This window comes from Dipodomys merriami, unplaced genomic scaffold (genome assembly GCF_024711535.1).
Source record: "Dipodomys merriami isolate MVZ:Mamm:240054 unplaced genomic scaffold, mDipMer1.0.p SCAF_17, whole genome shotgun sequence".
NCBI lineage: Eukaryota > Metazoa > Chordata > Mammalia > Rodentia > Heteromyidae > Dipodomys > Dipodomys merriami.
This window is the reverse complement of record NW_027203048.1, coordinates 12925778-12949272: the sequence shown is the minus strand read 5'-3', so window position 1 is coordinate 12949272 and position 23495 is coordinate 12925778. Positions and strand designations below refer to the sequence as shown.

Genomic DNA, 23495 nt, shown 5'->3' with positions numbered 1-23495 from the left:
CATAAAGTTTTCTTCATAATCCCGTTTAATCTATTCCTATACTTCTCCGCAACCACTTTATGATTTTTCTTTATGTCATTGTACATCTAGGGTTTTATATAAAGGAAATCATATGATTCCTGAGATGGCATGTATCAATAAGACATTTCTACCAAGGAACCTTGCCCTCTGTCCATTCATTCAAATAAGGCTTGTATCTTCAACACTGTTATGTGTAGTTCTACTATTTTCCCTACCTGTACCTGGGATTCTCATTAATAGTCTTCAATGCTCTGGATCACACAGCTAAGATTGAGTCAGCCTGAGGTTTGCTACTACTACGGGCTCAACTGTTTGCTTGCCAAATTTACATGAAGCTTTTACCTCCGATATGATGGTGTCTGTTCATGAAAGTGTGGCCTAATCTGATAGGAATAGCCTTAGAAGAAGAGGAAGAGGAGATCATACACAATGTGGTGACTCAGACTTTCAGCCTCCAAAGAGAAACCTGAGAAGAAATTCTGTGGCTTAGCATCCCATTCTGGATTATTTTGTTATACAGCATGAGCTATGTTTTTCCCCTCAGCAATCAGGCAATGCCTGGATCCCTGCGTTTCATAGCCCCCAGCTACTCCTCCTGTCAGCTTCTGTAGCCTGATCTACTTCCTACAAGAAGAACTTCATGTTTACTCTACCAGCCACTTTTCTTGTTCTTCCTGTGTCATTTTTCCTGCTATCCCAAAGAGATTACCTGGGAGCAAGACAAATTAGCAGACTGACCTGAGCAGCAGGAAGGCCTTTCATCCCTCACTGTTTTTCTTTCTTCAGTGAAAGCATCTGAGTCTTCTCTTGCCTTTGTATATATTACAAATTGAGATGAGCAGGGGAGAGAAGAGAGGAAAGAGCCTCTCCAAAATGACAAGTGGGAAAAATTGTTGTTGTTGTTTTTCAGGGGTACAGGCAAACAATTCAGAAAACTACTAGGTGTGTGTGTGTGTGTGTGTGTGTGTGTGTGTGTGTGTGTGTGTGTGTGTGTGTGTGGTGTGTGTGTGTGTGTGTGTGTGTGTGTGTGTAGGCTGAGGAAGACTACTTCCCTGCCTTCTCTATTCATCATCAAGATTGTCCCCCAGAGCCACACATCCCCATCTCCTCCAGCAAAGTACTTGCATGGTGTTCCCCTGTCTTGGTCTTCCCTGGGAGCCTAGCTTCTTCTAGAGAGTGAGTCCTTATCTTAGAGGATGCTGGGCCTCTTTCTGTTCTCAAAATGATCATGGTCAACATGTTAACATTACATAGTGACCACGAAGTATTCTACAAGCGTGGTTTCTTCCCAAGTCTCCCAACAACCAAATTGATGTAGGTAATATTATCATGTCTGAGCTACAAATGAGGATAGCGGATCTTAGAACACGACTTCCTAAAGACTGGTGTGCCCATTTCCCAGCCACAGGCAGTAGGGACCCTCCAAATGTGCCGGGGAACTTGCTGAACCCCACATGTGAAACCTCTTCACAATTCGGAGGGAGATCTGAAGCATGAGTCTTATGACTTTCAGTTTTATATGCAATTAAGAGCTCCCTATAAGCAGTCCCATGATTGTGTTTGGTTTTCCTAAACTGCAATTAGCTTATTGCTACAGTTTACCACACATTCCTACTGGATATTTGATAGAGAGTCAGGAGGCGGAGCAACCCTAGGTTGGTCCTGTTTCTAAGCACGCACTGTTGTTGGCAAACCCACAATTTCCCAACTCTTCATTACCAGGTGCCACTGCCTTTGTGTGGAATTGACAGGCAATTTCTATCACTGTTTTTTGTTCTTGAATGACAGCTTGTTGTTATTTCTGCTGTACCACTGCTTATTTAATTTGTCGTATGCTCTCCAAGTAACCCCGTTGTGAGTCTAAGGCATATTGAATATTTTGGCCTGTTGTCTTTGAGAATTTGATTGAAGAAATACACGTATCATTATTAGGTAAAAAAGCAAATGAAACTGCCTGTGTTTAACCACTTTTAAATCTTAGGTTAAGCCACATGAATATGATTATATTCAACTATGTTTTGATACATAACTCTGCCAGTTTTGTATACTTTGATAGTTCAAATGTAGATCATTCGTATCTGCTTTGTAAGACAATCACAAGTACAATTTTTCTCCCAATAAGCTTCATAATGATATTTAATTGGTGATATTCTGCCTATGAGTTGTGCTATCCAAATAATTTGCCACATACCATTATAGACTAACTGCAAGATAATTGCTAAGTTATTTTAAGTTTGCATATGTTTTTCTGGGATTCAAAATCTTGATTGCCAGCTCATATTCATTCCTTAAAAGTTATCTACTTTGTTTTCTCCTTCTTTAGCATCTGATTCATTTTTCATTATAAAGTAGTAATTGGAGGACATGCAGAACTTGGTGGTCTGTTGTGTTAAGTAGACTTTAGCCAACAAAACTTCAAAAGCACTACATTAGCCGAGAATTAGTGGCTTACACATATACTTCTAGCTATTCGGGAGGCTATGATATGAGGATCATGGTTCAAAGTCAGCCTGGGCAGGAACATCTGTAAAACTCTTAACTCTAATCAGGAAAACGCTGTATGTAGAGCTATGGGGGTTCACTAACCTTGAATGAAAAAGCTAAGGGACAGTACCCAAGCCATGGTACCAGCAAGTTTTTAAAAATGCTTTACTTTAGAGCCCAAGAGAGCTTTCTAAGTCCCATAGCTTATTAGGTGAGTACAGGATTCAGATGTAAGCCAGCCTCACAGATGGGTTTTGGTAAATGACATCAATTACATCTCAACTACTACCTGAACAAGAAGTCCTAGCTTTCCTTGATGTCTCTGTAGGGAAATTAGACATTAACACTTAACAAATGTCTGCCATACCCCAGCCATTCTGCTTGGTGTCTTAGGTCAAACTTCATTTAGTATTTGAACAGACCCCATGAGGTTGGGATGACCCATCCATTCAGATAGAGAATGGGTTCATAAGCTTGAATTCTAGACCAGTGCTGTAGGATAGATAGGTACATGGTAGAAAGTAAACTTCAAACCCATGTTACTGTTCACCACACTATGAGTTTGTGCTATCCATATAACTGTGTTTTTTGGTTTTGAGCCAGTACTGGACCTTGAACTCAAGGCTTCACATTCTTGTTTGGCTTTGACACTCCAAGCTGGTGCTCTAGTACTTGAGCCCCATCTCTACTTCCAGTTTCTTTTTTTTTTTTTTTTTTTGGTTAAGGCAATAAGAGTCTCACAGACTTTCCTGTCTGGGCTGGCTTTGACCCGTGATCCTCAGATCTCAGTCTCCAGAGAGAAGCTAGGATTACAGGCACGGGCCACCCATGCCCAGTGTGCTTTTGCTTTTACTTTTTCATCCTCCCCAAGCCCTCCTGTTCTATTCATTATTGAATGCTACTGATCCTACCAATAATAGAGACTCTGGGATCTGTCTCCTCTCTGCCAACCTCACCAGAGACTCCATGCCCCTGTCTGTCTTGTGGACAGATGCAGTAGTCTTCTAGTTGCTTCCTGCTTCCCCACTGTCTATATCCCTACCTCTATTTTGCCCCTAACTTGCTCTAAGACGAATCATCCTGATTGGCTCCACCCCATAACCCTTCAGCATGAACAGAGTAAAACAGTGAAAAAAATCATGTTAATCCAGCTTTCCAACCTGCTTCTCAGCCTTCTCTCCCAGCACCATCTCCAAATCCAACCCCACCTACCCTCCAATGGCTCCCTGTTCATTACCTTGCCAACCCAAACCCTGGGCCTCCTGATGTTTGCAATATGACAGAGCTACAGATACTTCTCTATTTTTATTTTTAAAAGCTATACATTATTTCTCCTCCTGTCTTTCAAGGCCTAATTCAAACATCACTGCCTGTGAGAGAGTCTAGAGTCGCCCCACACAGCTCAGAGATCCTCCTCTTTATACCCATAGGAATTTGTACACATTTTTAATTGAGCCTTTCTCTTGAATGATAGCTGGTTGTTGAAATGTCTGATCTGTTCTTCCCACTTGATAATGAGCCTCTAGGGGATAAAGATCATGTTGTATTTGTCTTTGAATTGCTGGCATTCAGAAGAATGGCCTGATACCAAGCTGGTGCTCAATACATGGTCATTAAATGGACAGATACCCCTGTAGCCTCTCGTGCACAGGAGAAGCCACTGAGAAGTTGCTCGACACAGTGGACCAAACACTGAACTGGAAGTAAGGATGCCAAGATGTAGATCCTGCTTGCCTGCCCACTGGCTGTGTCAGGAAGAGCATAAATCACATCTCAGTTCCCACACCCTCCATCCGCCAGCACACACTTATAAAGGTGGGGACATTCCAGTACCATAGCAGGGCGCATATCTACTGACACCAAGACCTGACTGCTCACCCCTTTAAAAAAATAAATATTTTCTTTTATCTCTCACCAGAAAGAAAAGACTCCAGGCCTCTTTCTAAGGAAAGACATGGCAAATACACCAGAGCCACCAACAGAGGCTTCTGTGGTCAGATTCAAGGATCAGGACTTTACCTCCTTGAGGGATCATTGCCTAAGCAGAGGGCTGCCATTTGTGGATGAGACATTCCCTGCTGAGGCTTCATCCATAGGCCAGAAGCTGCTCCAGGGAAAAAACATTTCCAACCTGCAGTGGAAGCGACCAATGGTGAGTAAACAGGCCCCCTCCCCTCCAACACAAATCAATGCTGGCGCCCTCTGCAGGCATTGGTACCTTCCAAAGAAAGGCAGATGTGTCTGAGACCCGACTCAAGAGATGCCCCAAACCAAAATGGAAATTCATGAAATTCATCTTATCCCTTTGCCACAGTGCCATGTGTACCCAGAAGGATAGAAAGACTAGACTGTGTCAGAAACCAGGACCAGGGCCCTTGGTTCTAACCCAGCAGAAACACCGAACACATGACTAAAGCTTCTCAATTCTATCCCTGGAAAAATGGGAAGCCATGGGTGCAGAGATTGCAGTAGTTGGTCTTCAGATTCCCTCCACCTCTGTAATTGAGCCCATCTATCAGCCTGCCACCCTTTATTCTCTTCAAGGATCAGAGTCTTTATGTTCTTTTCTACTTCCCTATTAGAATTTACTCAAAGGGAATATATCATGCCATTCACTCATAATACAGGAGGAATTTAAATAATTGCCTAGTCCTCCCTCTTTTATATTCCGTCTTGTAAAGAAAACGTGATCACCCATAAAGTAATTTCAGATGTCTACTGTAAAATTAGGAAGATTCTGCAGGGCAGCTTCCAAACCACTCCAACCCTCCTCCCCACACCTCTTCACTCCCAGATCAGAAGATGGACTCCAACTCCATTTGCAATAAAATTAGACTTGTTGGTCTAACTTCTAGAAATATCTCAGTTTTAGAGCCAGAAGCTCCATGGAAAATTTCTTAGCCGACTCCAGCTTTTCAGTCTCCTCCAGACTCTTAAGGAGCTAGATAAGAAACTTCTTTGAGGATCTTGAAGCCCAGACCTTTTCTTCCTTCTTCTAAAAGGTGCCAGTAGGAAAATAATATGAAGTCTAGTGAGTGAGTGATGGGGCCATTGCAGTAGTCTCTGAGAATGGATTCTGTAATGCCAGGTTAGGTTATATAGAAAGGCTGTTTTCTGATAATGCCTAGTAAGAAGTTCAGAGACCCCAACAGTCCTGTCTAGTCTATGGATGGCCAACCCAGTTCCATCTGTAGGAAGGCAGAACTCAAGATATCAATTTATAGCCTTAGTCAAGAAGGATTTGTATCTCTGATGAATGAAAGGGTTGGTGAAGCTTAGAATGCTGCTTAGAGAAAGCTGGGGTGCTATAGTCTTTTGCATCCCACTTCAGCCATTTGCAGGAAGTTATGAGCTGAGATCACTTTTTCTGGTCTTTAGCTCCTATGGAAAGCTGAAGCAGAGAATTCCATTCAAAGGAATTCTGAAGGGTTCTTTTCTCCCTTTTGTTATTTTCAAAAGTGGAGATTCTTTTAGAAAGTGGTCAGGTTTTTTCCCCCAAGGTGCTGAGCAATGATGTGAGACTATATTTATAATATTGAGGAATTTATACCATTTCTATTTAGAAAAGGTTGAGAATGTTTTGGTAACTAATTCCAGGAACATCTTAACTGGTGATGTCTTTTGAGAGCAAGGAGAAATAAGAGACAGAGTGAAATAATTCATATAAAGTCATTCCAGGAATCAACTTAGAATAGCTCGAGGCCATATTCTTCTTCCCACACTCTCCTTATCCTCCAACTTACCTATCAGAGGTTATTTTACATTCCAGCCCTTTTTCTAATCTATGTGTTCCTTTTCACATTGGCAATACTTACATTTATATGTTACTTTCTAGAGCTTTCCATGTGTCTTCTCTTATTTTGTATCCTTTGTGTTCTTTATAATTGTGTCTTACTCTGGGGTCTGCCTTGCCAATAATATGTTATGTACCAATAGACTTTTCTAGAGTAGATCACTTTTTGTCTACGTTCTGCCTTTATTTCCACTTTTATGTGAAAAATACTGAGAATAAATATAATACCTGTAGTACTCCATGTGGTTATTTTAAGAAGTAAATATGAGTGCTATACTTAGAACTGTGTATAGCACATTGTGAGTACTTACTAAACACTAGCTATTTTTTCTGTAATTAATTAGGAGGGATGGCAAAGGGGACAAAAAAAGCCCCAAAATTCTTGGGCTTTTAGGATCCAAGAATTTCTGTTCCACCCATCAGCCAACTTTAACAAAGGCTTACAAGGAAACATATGAGCCCGAGGAAAGCATTCGAGGTCTAAGAGAATGAACGCAAGAGTGTTCAAACACATTTATTGTCTGAATCCCATGTCTATCTGCACTGTAAACTTTAACTATACAATGTCTAAGGAAGCATCCAGGCTCCCTTGGCCAGCTATACATTCTGGCCTTTTCTAGAGAGTAACAAAGTTCATACTCCAGGCAACTGCTAAACCACCATAAACATTCTATCTGGGGTAGTTGGCTCCATTTGGTAGATTCAACAATAAGTGTGAAGCAGAATTGCTGGGCTCAGATTTCTGTGCTTTGGAGCAGAAAGCTTTTTCCCACTAAACCCCTTTTTCTGGGTGTATGTGTGTGTCTCTTTCTCTTCCTCCTCTCCTCTCTTTTCTTCCTCTTCTGTCTCTGTCATAATTAATTCAAGCTATTCTCCTGTTGAAATCTTGATTATAAGTAGAAGCTTCTTCACAATCAGATTCACTAGAGGTTTTTGTGTAAAGAATTTCCAAGCCCTCTCCTCACCCCGTTCAGGTTCTGTAATAGCCCTGCAATGAGAAGACTTGAGACCCAATTGATCTTTCAATGCTTTTGTGACCCCCAGTTTCAATAAGAGCCATTGCTGAGAATTACACCCATATATAGGACATCTGTATAGTTCCCTGAATCAAATCAGAGTGGCCCTCTTTTAAGAGAACTTTTATTTCATGGATAAAAATAGTAAATCCCATTTATTAAATGTGTACATGTGATAAGTGTTATGTGTTTTAGGTGCATTTTTCCTACACAGTTATTCTCCCAGCATGGGAGGTAGATGATACCATTATCTTCAGCAAGCTATCTGCCATGTCTTGTGGACCTGTCAGCCATAAAGTAAATATTCCTGCAACTTTCTTCAGTCTTGTAGACACCAGACAACATATGTGGCTATTGAACACCTGAAATATGGCCACTGCCACTGAGAAATTGAAGCTTTTTTTCTGCTGGTCCTGGGGCTTGAACTGAAAGCCTGAGCACTCTTCCTGAGCCTCTCTGTGTTCAAGACTAGCACGCCACCACTTGAACCACAGTGCCACTTCTGGCTTTTTCTGTTTATGTGGTACTAAGGACTCAAACCCAGGGCTTCATGCCTGCTAGGCAAACACTCTACCACTAAGCCACATTCCCAGCCCAGAATTGAAGTTTTAATTCTGCTTAATCTTCATTGATTTAAATTTACAATCTACATACTGCTGATGACTACCATATCACACAGCACAGAACTGTAGGTATGTGTCAGATAGAGAGATAGGACTTTCCTCTTTGTCCCCATTCTGCAGGGAATTCTCAACTAAGTTGTCCAATGGGTGCTTGGAGCTCAGCCCTAAACCCCACTGTGGATCCAGCTTGTGCCCACCCCAGGGAAATTCAAGTCCTATTCAGAGGATAACTTGCATCTTCAGGTACCCAGAGCAGATCCTGATGGGATTATTCACTAGAAATACATGAAAGGGACAAAATGAAGTAGAGTGAAGATGTCCCATCAGAAAACAGGTAACAGGAAATACCGACAGCCAACTGCCATTTAGCCAACAAACCTCAATGGCAATATATCAAAGCTCTCTAGGGAAAATAGAAAAGGGAATGACATTGCTATCTGTCCAAGCAAAACTCTGGTCACCACTGCATGCCTTGGCAAGGTGTTAAACCTAATTCTTATGATTTGCGTATGAAATGTCCCCGAAAGCTTGTGCCCAGCTGCTAGTATTCTGGGGAGGCTCTAAAACAGGAGTTGAAGCCTAAGAGGAGAAAGTAGTCACTGATGATGTATCTCTGAAGGTGTTTCTTGGTCCCTGGTCCCTTCCTTGCTCTCTGCTTTCTGTCATTAAATGAACAGCCTCTCCTGCCCCACACTCTTGCCCCCATGCTGCTCTACCCACATGCAAAGGGCAAAGCCACCAGGGACTGAACCTTCTGAAATTGTGAACCCTAGAAAATCCTCCTTTTTCTAAGTTGTTCTCTCAAGTATTTCAGTCACGGTAGTATAAAACTAATTAACACACTACTGTTCTCTCATCCAAGAGTAGCATGCTTGGAGAAGTCCTGAGCAGCCTTCAAAGAGAATGCAAGGGCATCAAATGCTGTCATATTGCAGTACCCACCTGCAGAGACCACTGGGGACAGTAGCTGGTGTGGCTCTACTTCAGAGAGGCTATTTGCTAAGACCCCAGGGGCTTTTACATTACATGAGCTTCTGGCACACATAATAAACAATAGATCATCCCAAACTCTGCCTGGAGTAACAGCCCACAATCCAGAAATAAGTTATTATAGTTACTTCATTTGATTGTCAATGGCTTCTGTATTTCCTCAGGTTCAAACCATGATACCACTAATGTATATAAATATTATTATTATTATATATTTATTATCAATGAGTTTATTAGTATCTATAATGATAAACTATCACATAGTATGTACACATGCATATGTACATATATATCTTATTGAAGTATTTATTAGGAGAGATGTGTTATGAGTGATTTTCTCATGTAGTCATGGAAATTAAGAAGTTCCATGTCCACAATGCACTGTCTGTCACCTGGAGATCCAGGAAAACCTGTGACATGAGTAAGTTAAGTCAGGGGCTTGAGCACCAGGGAGCCATTGGTGTAATGGCCAAAGTGAGGGTAGAAAAGACCATTTTGTTGGCTCAAGCTGAGACTGGATAAAGTCTCTTTCCACCTTTTGTTCTACTTCAGGCACTCAGTGTGTCCTCCACACTAGGAAGACAGTCCAATTTACCAAGTCAACCAGTTCAAATACTGATTTTATCTACTCACACCCTCATGGACACACCCAGGAATAATATTTACCAAATCGCTGTGCTCCCTATGATCCAGTCAAATCCACACATCAAATTAACCATCACTACTTCCTGTATCAGAGTCCACAAAGGCTCAAGCCATCTCACAGGGGCAGAGAACAGTAAATCTGAAGAAACTGTAATTGCTGGCATGGTCAGAGAGAAAGGGCAGTCTCTGTGGAACCAGCAAACTGCCATGTTCTTGCCAGGTTCTAGCCTATTTCTTGTGTGACCTGTTAACATACTGCCCAGCCTCTCAGAGCCTGCTCCCTTGCCCTGGCTGGACCTCAGACACACCAGAACTCTGCCTCTGACTGACCTGAAAAATCAAAGTTATGGAAGGTGGGGCTCTGTAGCCTCTCTGTCTGCAAAGCTGCCAGGCAATTCTGAGTCACCATTGGGTGGTGGGCCAGCCTGAATCTGATCCAGGATCTAGCATACTGGCTTTACCACTGCCCTGGTGTATCTAGTCTCCCTGGAAAGTGGGGAACTGCCCAGGGAGAAGCTTTGCCTGGGGAAGTTGGCCTGGCAGCACGAAGTGCCTGTGAGTCTCATTTCCACCTTTTCATGTAACCTCTCTTTCTTAGGGGATGCAACAAGCCATGTTCTCAAAGACAGGAAACACTTGTTCTCAAAGACAGGAAACATAGGTGTTGTGTCCTTACCTTTTTTGTGTGTGTGCCTGGAGCTTGAACTCAGGGTGTGGGCACTATCCCTGAGCTTTTGGGTCCAAGGCTACCACTTGAGCCATAACTCTACTTTCAGCTTTTCAGTGGTAATTAAAGATAAGGACTTTTCTTGCCCAGGCTGGCTTTGAACCATGATCCTCAGATCTCAACTTCCTGAATAGCTAGGATTATAGGTATGAGCCATTGGCACCTGTGTGTGTGTGTGTGTGTGTGTGTGTGTGTGTGTGTGTGTGTGTGTGTGTGTGTGTGTCTGTCTGTCTGTCTGTCTGTCTGTCTGTCTGTCTGTCTGTGTCTGTGTCGGTGTGCACACGGGCACGTGTGTGTGCCAGTACTAGGGCTTGAACCCAAGGGTTCATGCTCTCATTTTGCTCTTTTGTTCTAGGCCAGTGCTCTACCAATTGAGCAACATCTCCATTTCTGGCTTTTTGCTGGTTAATTAGAGACAAAGTCTTGGGGATTTGTCTGTCTGGGGTAGTGTTGAACCTTGGTCTCAAATGTCAGCCTCTTGTGTAGCTAGGATTACAGGCATGACTTACACACATCTAGCCTTGTGTTCTTTTCTTATGCAAAAAATTCAATGAATTTGTTGTTGGCAATTGAGCCCAGTTTATAAATAATCACCTTATAATTTGATCATGTGAAAATATAATTCTGTTCTAACTAAATTTTTACTTTTTAGTTATAACTTCTATAATTTTAGCAAAACATAAAAAGTTGTTTTGTGTTTATCAATGACTTCATAGCATTAGTGGAAAGGACATGGTTTCTCCCTTTGGCCCATGTAACTGTGACTTCATATTACTGCATGTTTTAAGGAGACCACAATGGATTTCTGCACTTCTACAGCAAATCCTACTTGATCATAATAAGGCAGTACAAATCAGTCATGTTTATGTCCGTGTGTGAAGTGCATGTGTGTGTGTGCATGTGTATGTTGGTGTGTGTGTGTGTGTGTGTGTGTGTGTGTGTGTGTGTGTGTGTGTATACAGACTTATGAAATGACAACAGACTTATCTTCTTTTATCTTAACAAATGCAATAGGGGTGTTCTCTTCCTTATAAATATAAAAGAACTCCACAGGAAAACAGCATAAACCAGGAAGATTTTTTTTCAGACATATTATAGCAGTATTCTTTGATGATGTAAACATGTTACCAGAAGCTCTTAGTCTTTCAGATTATTAGCTAATTTGAAATATATTTAGCCCTGTTGATTTTCATCCAAAAGATTATTAGTATCTTAAATTGGCTAGTAGAGAATTTTACATCATCTTTCTAATATTGCTAAACTCCATCTTCATTTCTAATCTTATTTGGGTTTCTCTACTATTTTTGCCAAAGGTTGAATCTCCATTAATCCAATACCTCAAGTAGAACAATTTATTTACTTTATTATTCTTGCTGTTTCTGATTTATTTTATGTTTCACAAATTGTTTTCTTTATCATTTCCTTCCTCCTATTTTTGAGAGGCTTCTTTGTCCTTTTGACTCTGAATTGACTATTTAATTCATGTTTTGATTCTGCCTTGTTTAATAATGAATGCATTTGGAGCTCTGGGTTGTCTATGAGGAGAGCCTTTTTGCAGATACCACAGGAGAAGGGAATCAATACTTATTGAACACGTGCCCTGTTAGATGTTGGACTAAGTATTCTGTATTGCTTTCTTTCCTGCAGACTAGGATTCATCTTGCTTTGTAAGGCTATTGGGAACCTGCCGAGAATAACCCAGAAATACAGCACCTAGAGTTCAGCAACTTCGTCATAAGTGGTAGTCATCACCTTGTTTCATCACTGCATTTTCCCAAATGTCATGCATTCTGTTCCCATGTTATACATGAGGAAACTGAGCTTCAGCCAAGGAGGAGAAATTGAAAGGACTCTAGCTCATCTGGAGAGAAATGTCAGGGCTGTATTCGGAGTCAGGTTTGTTTGAAGGATCACTGAGACACATCAGAGGAGAAGAAGAACACAACTTCAGAAAAGCAGGGCAGTGTGTCAAGATAAACAGGGAAACTCAGGCTCTGGTGGCTCAAGCCTATAATCCTAGCAACTCAGAAGGCTGAGATCTAAGAACCAAGGTTTGAAGCCATCTAGGACAGACAATTCTGTGAGACTCTTGTCTCCAATTAACCGGAAACAAAGCTGGAAGTAGAGCTGTGGCTCAAGTGGTTAGAGCCCTAGCCTTGGGTGTAAGCCAAGTGAGAGTATGAGGTCCTGAATTCAAGCCCCAGTACTGGCACAAAACCAACCAACCAACCAATACCAATAACAAAAACAGGGCAAACTTTCCCATGTTCCAGGTTCAATACCCCATGACCTTCTTCCTATCTTCTTTATTCTTATCACTGAGAATATTTTTATGTGTGTGTTTGCCAGTACTGGAGCTTGAACTCAAGGTCTTGAACTTCTGCTTGGCTTCTTGACTCAAGGCTGGCACTCTACTACTGGAGCCACATCTCTACTTCCATGCTGAGAATCTTAACTGTCCCCACTCAGGACAGCAGGACTTCCAGGAGACTTTAAGTTTCTTTCACCAATAGAAGAGAGGGGATACTTAGCAGTTAGTGAAATGCCCAATTTTAAGGAAATGATTATTAATTTTATAAATGAGTAAATTTCAGGCCAGACACCAGTGGCTCACCTCTGTAATCCTAACTACTTAGGAGGCTGAGATCTGAGGATCATGGTTTGCAGCCAGCCTGTGAGATTTTCTATTTCTACTTAATCACAAAAACTTAGAAGTGGTGTTGTGCCTCAAGTGGTAGAGTGCTAGTCTTGAGCACAAAGACTCAGAGATAGTGTCCAGGCCCAGATTTCACGCCCAAGGACCAGCAAAAAAAAGTAGGTTTTATTATGGCATTTTCACATTGCATACCATCTACATATTCCCTGTCACCTTCTCTTATTCCACTCTGTGTGACCACTGCCTCATCCCATATTGATTCACTTCTGCTTCATGTCTGTATTTTCTACAATCTAGACTTCACAGCTGATAAAAAAAAATGCACTATTTGTCTTTCTATATCTTCCTTATTTCTCCAGTTCTATCCATTTTGTGAATAAAATTCTTCTTCTTTATGGCTGAATAATACTCCCTTACACACACACACACACACACACACACACACACACACGCACACGCACGCACACACACACACACACACACACACACACACACACACACACACACACACACACACACACACACCATATATTCTTTCTTCATTCATCTGTTGATGGACAACGAAGCCGATTCCATGACTAGGACATTCTGAAAGTGCTGCCATAAACATGGAACCATGTGCACATGGCCACAGCTCCTCAGAGGGTTCTTTCCTGCTTGTGTGGACTGCAGACATTTCCCAAGTGCAGCCTAGCCTTCTGGCTCAGGGACACTATATCAGAAGGCCTGTGCATGCCGTTCTTGGCATCTGATGGAGTCAGCCATTGAGAAAGCAGAGGGAGTCTGGGTGTCCAGAATATGCATTCCCCTCCAGGAAACTTGAGCTGTATGTGAATGAAAGGCTGGCAGGTTAAACTGGCGTAGGACTCCATGCTTTCATGGCTCCTGGGCAAATGAGTCCATGTGCACTGTTGTAGCCCTGCACTCTGGGGACATATTTGTCAATGTGAAAAGCAATGATAGAGGAACAATTACCAAATTATGCAAACTTATACAATGGAAATCAGGAAGAGCTGCACCGACAGGTTACAATAGAGGAGAGTCTGTGGGCTCTTTGTAACAGACAAAGCTAGAGGGGCGGTGAGCATTGATTGGGGCAGGAGTGGAGCCTTCAGTCTATTGTGTCCCCCGCCAATTATCTGGGGGTTCCCCTCAGAACTCACAGTCCTTGTATCTGTTAGGAGCTACTACAGTTTGTCCAGATGGTGCCCCTCTGTGGAACGTTTTAGCACTCCTTCCTGAGGAAGGCAGGAGCATGCGGGCTGGAGGCTGTGGAAGGACGTGTGTCATCCACACTTGGTCTGTGAGCAGTTCAAGGAGTAAAGAAAAATCTGAAGCTGGGAGCCAGTGGTTCACACCTGTAATCCTAGCTACTCAGGAGGCTGAGATCTGAGGATCATGGTTCAAAGCCAGCCTGGGCAGGAAAGTCCGTGAAACTCTTATCTCCAATAAACTACTAGAAAACCAGACGTGGTGCTGTGAGCGTTAGCCTTGAGCTGAAGAGCTCAGGACAGTGCTCAGGCCCAGAGTTCAAGCCCCATGACTGACCAAAAAGAAAAAATCTGAATAAAGGAAAGACTTCCTATACAACACCTGGCTGGACTTGAACCTGGACTAGAGACTGCTCAAGAGATTTCTAAGCGACACCATTTCACAAGAAAAGTTTTACTATGGACAGCTACGGTCCCTTATTATATTTCTAAAGTTTGGTGTAATGAATATATTTAATTTACTTTCTCATAAACCACTGGCTTGTTGGGACCAGAAGATGGATTTTTTGCTGTGAACAGCCACAGTCCATATTTAGGTGGTCTTCTTGTGTACTTTGTTTGTCTTATCTATTTGCTGTTTACATATACACAACTTGATATCTGCTTCCTGAGAATAATAAAGCCTGAAGAATAAGCCATGCACTGGTGGCTCACACCTGTAATCTTAGCTATTCAAGAGACTGAGATCTGAGGATTATTGTTCAAATCCATCCTGGGCAGATTTTATTTCCAGTTAATGAACCAGAAACCATAAGTGAAGATGTGGTTTAAGTAGTAGAAAGCTAGCCTGGAGTAGAAAACATCAAGCAAGAACTCAAGGCCCTTAGTTCAAACCCAGTAGAAACACACACACACACACACACACACACACACACACACACACACACACACACACACACACACACACACACACACACACAATACCCTGAAGAAAAAGAAAGTGAATTTTTATTCAGATTTTAGACACCTTTATAGGAATTAACCTTGATAATTCAAGTGAACAATGTTGTGGGAACTGCACTGAGACTTAAGAAATGAAAAATGCTCATACTTTTCCCCGTTTCTCCTAAGGATTTATCAGAGGGCCCCCCTTACTTCATTTTGGAAGGTGCCAGCCGATTTGACATCCAACAAGGAACTGCAGGTAAGAGCTTCCCTCCCAATTCTTATACGTCACCTGGGAAATCACTGTTTCTTAGGCCAATTTGATGAAAAGTCTACCTGGCCACCAGCCCATAATCAACTTATTAGAGTTTCACCAAATTGGAGGAAGGATTTCTCTGAGGCTTCTTTGTGGCTTCTGCATTGAGCACAGTTTCTGGTATACAGCACTCACAGAGCTCATGGTACTGAAGGTAAGGAAGGAAGCTTCAGGAAAGGGGAAAGGCCTATCCAGAAGGCCTTAGGTATCACAATGCTACCGAAGGACAACCTCAAGACCTTGCATCCCTCCGGATGTGGGCTAGAATGCCTCTACATGGATAAGAACTGAACAAATATTAGCAAAGAAAACTTCAAGTCTGTTTTTTGATTGTATGATCATTGGTTGCTACCTAAGATAGCACCAAAGTTTACTGCGATTTCAATTCTGTACACTTCTGACAAAAAAAAGAAAAATGAAAATCGGTATAATTAAGTTTCCTGATTGTGACTCCTTGTGGTCCCTTACTAGTACCATCACTTCCAACATATTGTCAGTTACACACACACACACACACACACACACACACTTACCATCACCACTACCACTGCTAGCAGCAATCCCTTCGGTACCTCATAATAGGGTAATAATAAGGCAGTTTTTTCTCTCTCAAGGGCAAAACCTCATAATAAGTTAAGCATCCATAATCTAACTCCACCCAGACCTTCAATGCTCCAAAATCTGGGGCTGTCTGAACACTGACATTGTACCACAAGTAGAAAATTTTACACATGGACTCCAGGGATAAGTTATGACATAGGAGCACAGAAAATTTTATTTCACTTTGGTTCACTTGTGAGGACTAACCCAGGGTCTCATGCATGCTAGGCATATGCTTTACTGCTAAGTTATACCCCGGCCCATTAAAAACTTTGTTTAAAATTTCCTTCAGGCTGTGTATCTAAGTTGCATATGAAGTATACATCAATGTGTGTTTAAACGTGGCACGGATACCATGGTATATATGTAAATCTTCAAAATACTAATTTTATTTAAAGTGCAGAATCCCAAATCCTTTCAGTCTTAAGCACTTCAGATTGATACTCAACAATGCCTCCAGAAGGAAGCATGCCAATTCTGGTGGCTAGGACCTGTGAAATTATGGGATGGGACTTCCGGGTACATTCCATCAGCCTCTCATGGCTTTATCCCCTCCCAGGAGACTGCTGGTTCCTGGCAGCACTGGGCTCCTTGACCCAGAATCCCCAGTGTCTGCAGAAGATCCTGATGGACCAAAGCTTTTCACACCAGTATGCAGGAATTTTCTGGTTCCGGGTATGTGCACCACTAGTGTGCTCTATGACCACTCCCGCCCCAACCCCCAAAACGAAGAGTCTTGAATACTTACTGTCTTGGAAGTTTGAGATGAGAATAGTTGGTACTCTTGTGTCAGTTACCCAGATCACACATAGGGAAAATGGAGTTAAAATCATGGAAGTAGGGAACACAGAAATGAAGGGATGAAGGGTGAACAAATACAGCAGTAATGATCACTAAATTCAATGTGGAAAATGAACTATCCAACTTGTGGGTAGGGACGGAGGGAAAAACTTGGAGAGAGCAAGGGAAGGGGTGACATTGTCCAAATAAAATGTACTCATTGCCTGTGTTATGTAACTGTTCTATACATCACCTTTATAATAACAATAAACACTTTTTAAATCATGGGTATAAGAAGAAATGGGAGGATTGAGAAGACTATGACCTAGAACAACATGGCTGTCATGTGTTCTTGTCTGTCTATTTCAGAGTCATGTCCTGTTAGTTTGATTTCAAGAGTGTTACAGGAATTGTACGATGCGGGAGAATAAGTTCTCCTTCACTATTTTTTTCTTAAGAATATCTCAGTAATTCTTGCACATTTATTCTTCCCTGCGAATTTTAAAAACCATTTTGTCTAATTAAAAAGAAAAGCCGCTGTGATATAGAATGCAATGGCATTGAATTTATGTATTAATTTGGAAAAATTACATTTTTATTGTTTTAATTATTCCTTTCCAGAAGTATGAGCTATCTTTTTATTTATTCAGAACTAGCTTTATGCCCTTCAATAAAATGTTATGGTTATGTTTTCATATTGGTGCTCTATCCTTCTTGGAAAATTTATTCTCAAATATTTAACAATTTTATAGCTAATGTGAATGAAATATTTTGGGACTCCCCTCCTCATTTCCAAGTAGATTTTGCTGGAAAAGAGAAATACTATGATGTATATTAATCTGTATCTAGCCATCCTGTCATTGTTTTAATAGTTCTCTTTTTTTTCTTTAATAGAATCTGGACTGTTTTAGTTATAATAATATCTGATAATATTATCTGTGATAGAGGTAGTTTTTGTCTCTTAGATGTAGAGCTTAATATTTTACTCTCTTGCCTTGTCATATTAGTTAGAAACTTACCATTTTTTGAATCACAGTGACAAGAATCAAAAATCCTGCTTCCTCTTAGGTGCTCCTAGTTACTCAGGAGGCTGAGATCTGAGAATATAGATTCAAAGCCAGTCTGCACAGAAAAGCTCATGAGCCTCTTATCTCCAATTAACCACAAAAAAGCCAGAAGTGGAGCTGTGACACAAGTAATAGAGTGCTAGACTTGAGCACAAAAGCTCAGAGGCACCAAACAGGCCCAGAGTTCAAGCACCGGGACTGTCCACAATAAATAAAGAAAAAAAATCCTGCCTCCTTTTGATTTTAATAATGTATTTTCCTGAGATGTGTTGGATTCAATTGGCTAAAAATTTTACTCAAAATTTTACACCAATTTTGTGTAAAAGCCATTTCTAGTTTATGCTATTTTCATGATGTTTGAATTAGGCTAACTTTTTAAAGTGAACTGACTATATTTTTAAATTTTGATATAATTTGAGTAATATTTGTTCATCACTGTATCTTTTGATAAAGTTGAAATAAAATAGACAAAAATATAAGCTAGACAATAGCTAATAACTCATCTATTCTTAAATGTGATTTCTTTAACTCTTATAGTATATTCAGTAGCTATTCATTTGCTTGAGTCTCATATTCCTAGTGGAGCTAATTACTGAAATGCATATTTTATCAGAAAAATTGGCTGTTTCTATTTATTTCCAAAAGTATCACCTTATAGATTGTATTATCTTGATAATCCATTTAATCTCATGTAAATATGTGGCTAGATCAACTTTCTTAATCCCAGAGCTATATTTTTCTTTTTTTTCCTTCCCTTTAATTCAGCTTCTCTTACTTCAATGAATCTATTGTGTTGGTTACTTAACAAATAATCTTTTGGCTTGCATTATCCATCCTGTTCTTTATTAATTTCCTGTTACATTCTTTAAAATTCGGTTGTTCTTTATAGTTGCTGGAATTGTATAGTTTATATTGTTAGTCTTTTCAATATAATCTTTTAAGGCTACAAATTCCCCTCTTAGAACTTTTAAGTTTTGGCATGAAATCTCTTACTTTTTAATTTAAATTTGTAATATATTTAGCTTTGAGTTATTCTTTCCCATACCTATGGGATTTTTTAAATTTAATTTGTAAGTGATTAAGTTTTATAGGAAGTAATGTTTGGGTTCCTAAGTTTTAGTTTTATTAAATGATGGCCTGATGTTTTTATTTTTTATTTTTTTTTATTGTGAAGATACTCTACAGAAGGGTTACAGTTACATGAGTAAGGTAATGAGTACATTTCCTATCAAGTATTGTGACCCCCTCCTTTCTTTTTCCCCTATTATCCCTTCCCTCCCTACCTCCCAAACTCCTCCCTCCCCCTGCAAAGTTGTAAAGTTCATTTTCAACATAGTATCTTGTACATCTCATTGTTACAGTGGGTGAACCTGTATCCTTATTTCAGCATTTTATTTCCCTTCCCCTCCCAAAATTAGAAAAGTGTATATACAAGATGCAGGCCACTGGAATCAAATACAGTGACAACAGGGATTATGCCATGGGAGAAGAACATACAAAGAAACAAAAAAATCTCATAGTACATATAAATAAGTACATTAAAAAGAACAGCAAGAAAGATAAAATCTCTTGTGTCCCTATCTTGGAGTTCATTTCGCTTAGCAGCAGCTTGCATGGTCATATGTACATAGCTTTTGACCTCTTCTGCTTGTCCTAGACATATACTAGTTATTGCAAATAAGGGAAAGCATGGGACCTATGTTTCTTTGGGTCTGGCTTACTTCACTTAATGAATGGGATTGCATAAAACTGAAGAGTTTCTGTATGGCAAAGGACATAGCTAGCCAGATCAATAGAAAGCCCACAGATTGGGAGAAGATCTTCACTAGCCATACAATGGACAAGGGCCTCATATCTAAAATATACTTAGAACTCAAAAAATTAAATTCCCTCAATAACAAATCCTCAAATAAATAACCACCTGATTAATAAGTGGGATAAAGACTTAGAGACTTCTCTGAAGAGGAAACAAGAATGGCCAATAGACACATGAAGAAATGCTCAACCTCTCTAGCCATAAAAGAAATGCAAATCAAAACAACATTGAGATTCCACCTCACCCCAGTTAGAATGGCTATAATCAAGAACTCTAACAACAACAGATGCTGGAGGGGATGTGGCCAAAGGAAACTTACTGCCTTATTGGTAGGAGTGTAAACTTGTTCAACCACTTTGGAAAGCAGTATGGAGGTTCCTCAAAAGACTCCACATAGAGCTCCCCTAGGACCCAACAATCCCACTTTTGGGCATTTACCCAAATGATCACAAACAAGGCCATACTAAGGCTACCAGTTCAGCTATGTTTATTGCAGCATTATTTACCATAGCTAAGATATGGAACCAACCCATATATCCCTCAGTAGATGAATGAATTAAGAAAAATGTGAAATGTATATGAATTCTATGCTTCCATCAGAAAGAATGACACTGTTCCATTTGTTAGGAAATGGAAAGACTTGGAAAAAATTATATTTGAAGTAAGCCAGACCCAAAACATAGGTCTCATAGTTTCCCTTGTTTGATGGCCAGATTTATAAAATGTATACTTATAAAAATCTCTACATCTGAGGAAATTGTTAAAGTAGTTTTATTTATGGCTATATCCATGATAGTTTTTGTTACTGGCTCATGTTTATTTATTAGATCAGCATTCTGGTTTGCATATCATATTACCTATAATTGACTGTTTTACCTTGGCTTAATTTGTCTGCTTGGTTTATCAAATTCTAAAAGAACAATGGAAGTTCCTTGTCAGAGTCTTGGAGACTCCAATTTCTATTGGATGTTTTGGCTCTGCATGTTTTCTGTTGTATTCTTTAGTGGCTCAAAACTTATGATATTGCCATCATGGTATAAAGATAAAACTTGCATAATATCCTTATTTGTTATATTTAATGCCTTTGGCCTTGTTCCTCACTATCTAATTTTCACATCATCACTCCAGCTTCCTGAGTATATGTGCCTCTTGTGTCTCTGTTTATCGCTTTATTATCAGTTTCTTTTCACTATTACAGGTGCGTTTCTTGTAAAAGGCATATTTAAAATGCATCACTTGCTGCTGTTTCTCTTACCTTTCTCCTGACCTTGATATTTTGTTCTAATTTGACTTCATTAAATAGTAGTTCCTTGCATAACTTTCCTCAAAGTACAATGAGAGTTTTTCACTTGCTTTCACTTAAGACTGACATTTTGGATAGTTTTAGGATTCTGGTATCACATTCTTTTCTCACTATCCTCGTTGTCTTATAGGTTCTAGTGTTGCAGGAAAATATCCAATGTTTATCTATTTTTCTTACTTTGTACCCAGCATGCACCTTCAACCTGCCAGTTTCTGGGAATTGTTTCTCCCCATTTCCCCCAGAGTAAGGGAAATTCTCTAGAATACATCCACATGTATACATTTTAAGAAATAGTATTGCCTTGAATTCAGTGAGCCTTTCAGTAAGAAGGACGTCCTCCTTTTAATTAGCCAACTTCCCTTTCTTTGTTGCTGGGCCCCCTCCTTTTCCCTGTTCTCTCCTCCTGAACCCCAACAAGGTGCCTACTAGAGCTTCTGACAGGCACCTAGGGATGCTGCCACCTCTGTTGATCTAATTACCACATTGATGAGATTGACTTAGTCAAGACAACTGAAGACTCAGGCAGGATATGCTTTGCTCTACTGGCTGACAAAGAAAATCACGAAGTTTCCCAGTTTTGCATCAGTGAGTGACGCTGACCTCTGAAGCTTTCTTCTTTCCACTGTGAGCTTGGTCATTGCTTCTGGAAAACACCCCATGCCCAGGGTACAGTAGATGCCTGGCCTCCCCAAACATTTCTGTTTTCCCTGACAAGGGAGTGAGGCAAAATTGCACCTGCATGGTTCTAGCTGGTTCAGACATTATCTAGATAGCATCCCTCCTCACCCAGAAGCACAAACCAGAAAATGTATATATCCTGGTGTCAATCCTGACCACCAGTCAAGACTCTGCATCCTTTCTGGTAGCAGCAGTCTCATCTGATGTTTTCTTGGGAGATCAAATTTAGTTGGCCTTACTGGAAAGATGGAGGTGAGGATGAGTTCTAGGATGAAACTAGCAAGATCAGCATCCTTGAGCAAGATACACCTATTCAGCATGGCCTTCTGGGTATCAAGCACTGTCCTGGATGCTGAACAAAATGGCTGTTGAACAGCAGTCCCTCAAAACCACACCCTCCCTTCTATCTGATCCCAGCTACAGGCTCTGAGGCCATTCTTAATCATGCCATTCTTTGGCAGATGAAGAAACTGACACCATGAATTAAATGTCTTGCCCTACATCTGTTGTTTGGGTAATTAAAAGGCAAAACCAGAATTCCGGCAGATTTCCACAAAATGGACGCTGTTATTTGTTGCTACCCAATTAAACACAAAATCCAGATGGCCCTTTTAGTCCTCTCCTTCTGGGAGCTGGGGTTGGCTTTCCTTGGTGACTCAGCCTCAACACCTACACATCTTCCTGCTCACTGCCAGAAGAGCACAAGTCCACAGCTGTGCCCAAGCCAGCTGCAGTGCAGGGATTTATTAGGACCATGAAAACATCTTTCCTTTGTCTCAACTGATTATCTGTGTCTTGGTCTCCATCTCTGCTCTGAAAGCGGGTCCTCAGCTGGATGTGACAGCCCAGCATCTGGACATGCGGCTGTGGATGAGAGCCATGTAAATGAGAGATGACATCCACCCAGCTAGGGGAGATTTGCCTCCATCAAAGCTCAAACCTGGAAGTCCCACTACTCATCCAGCCCAGGGGAGGCCAGCAATGAAGCAAAGAAGGCTGGCTTTGAATGAATGGTCTTCATTTGATGATGTCCCTAGGTGAACCATTTAGAATTGAGTGCTAAAGATGAAAACAGTCTGTTTGGTAGAAGAACATCTGTTGCATTTGCACTCTGAGCAGCAGCAGTGCCAGTTTCATTTCTTTGCTGTAGTGGCAGGCCAGAATGATGGGAGATGAGAGGGCCGGGATGAGCCTGTCCCTGCTCAGTCCTTTTGCCGGCAGGCCTTTGCCCCTGAAACCTGTCCGATGCATTCCCTGTGTGTTTACATCCAGCCCTCAGCTCCCAGTAGGGAGCTTCTTCCCCATTCCAACCCTGTCCAGACCACTCATTTAGAATGTCTCCTGTGTGTCTTTGGAGCTCACAAAGAACTTGCCAAAGTGAGCCCAAGGTCAATAGAACCCGATTCTCCTCCTCCCTACCTTTACTTCCTCTTGTTAACTGCCTCATTTATTTATTTATTTGTTCTCTACCTATTCTTCTACGTCTGCCACTGGATGGAGATCATCACATGCTTGCACCCTGCCCAGCAATTGGGACTGGAGTTTTGTTCTGGATCGAGGTTGTTGTTATATCGTTGAGTTCAGGTTGTCACCATGAGCATCTTTTGGTGTCGGTTGAAAGGCTTTGGAAACTCTCGGCTACCCCAGCTCTACTAAGGCACACGTTTGTCTCTCTTCCAGTTCTGGCAGTGTGGCCAATGGGTAGAAGTGGTGGTGGATGACTATCTGCCTGTTGTGGGGAGAGATTGCCTCTTCGTACATCCTCGTAACAAGCAGGAGTTCTGGCCGTGCCTGCTGGAGAAAGCCTATGCCAAGTAAGTGTGA

General features: G+C 41.0%; 1 protein-coding gene across 4 annotated transcripts in view; it reads left to right on the top strand.

Annotated features, from left to right (window-relative positions):
- Capn13 (calpain 13) overlaps positions 1-23495 on the top strand; it is an 85189-nt gene that overhangs the window by 11364 nt on the left and 50330 nt on the right. For all 4 annotated transcript variants that reach the window (XM_070025309.1, XM_070025310.1, XM_070025308.1 and 1 more), the window contains exons 2-5: positions 4424-4657; positions 15298-15370; positions 16587-16702; positions 23352-23485. In XM_070025309.1, coding sequence (XP_069881410.1) covers positions 4424-4657; positions 15298-15370; positions 16587-16702; positions 23352-23485 — 557 coding nt within the window. The remainder of the gene's footprint in view (positions 1-4423; positions 4658-15297; positions 15371-16586; positions 16703-23351; positions 23486-23495) is intronic.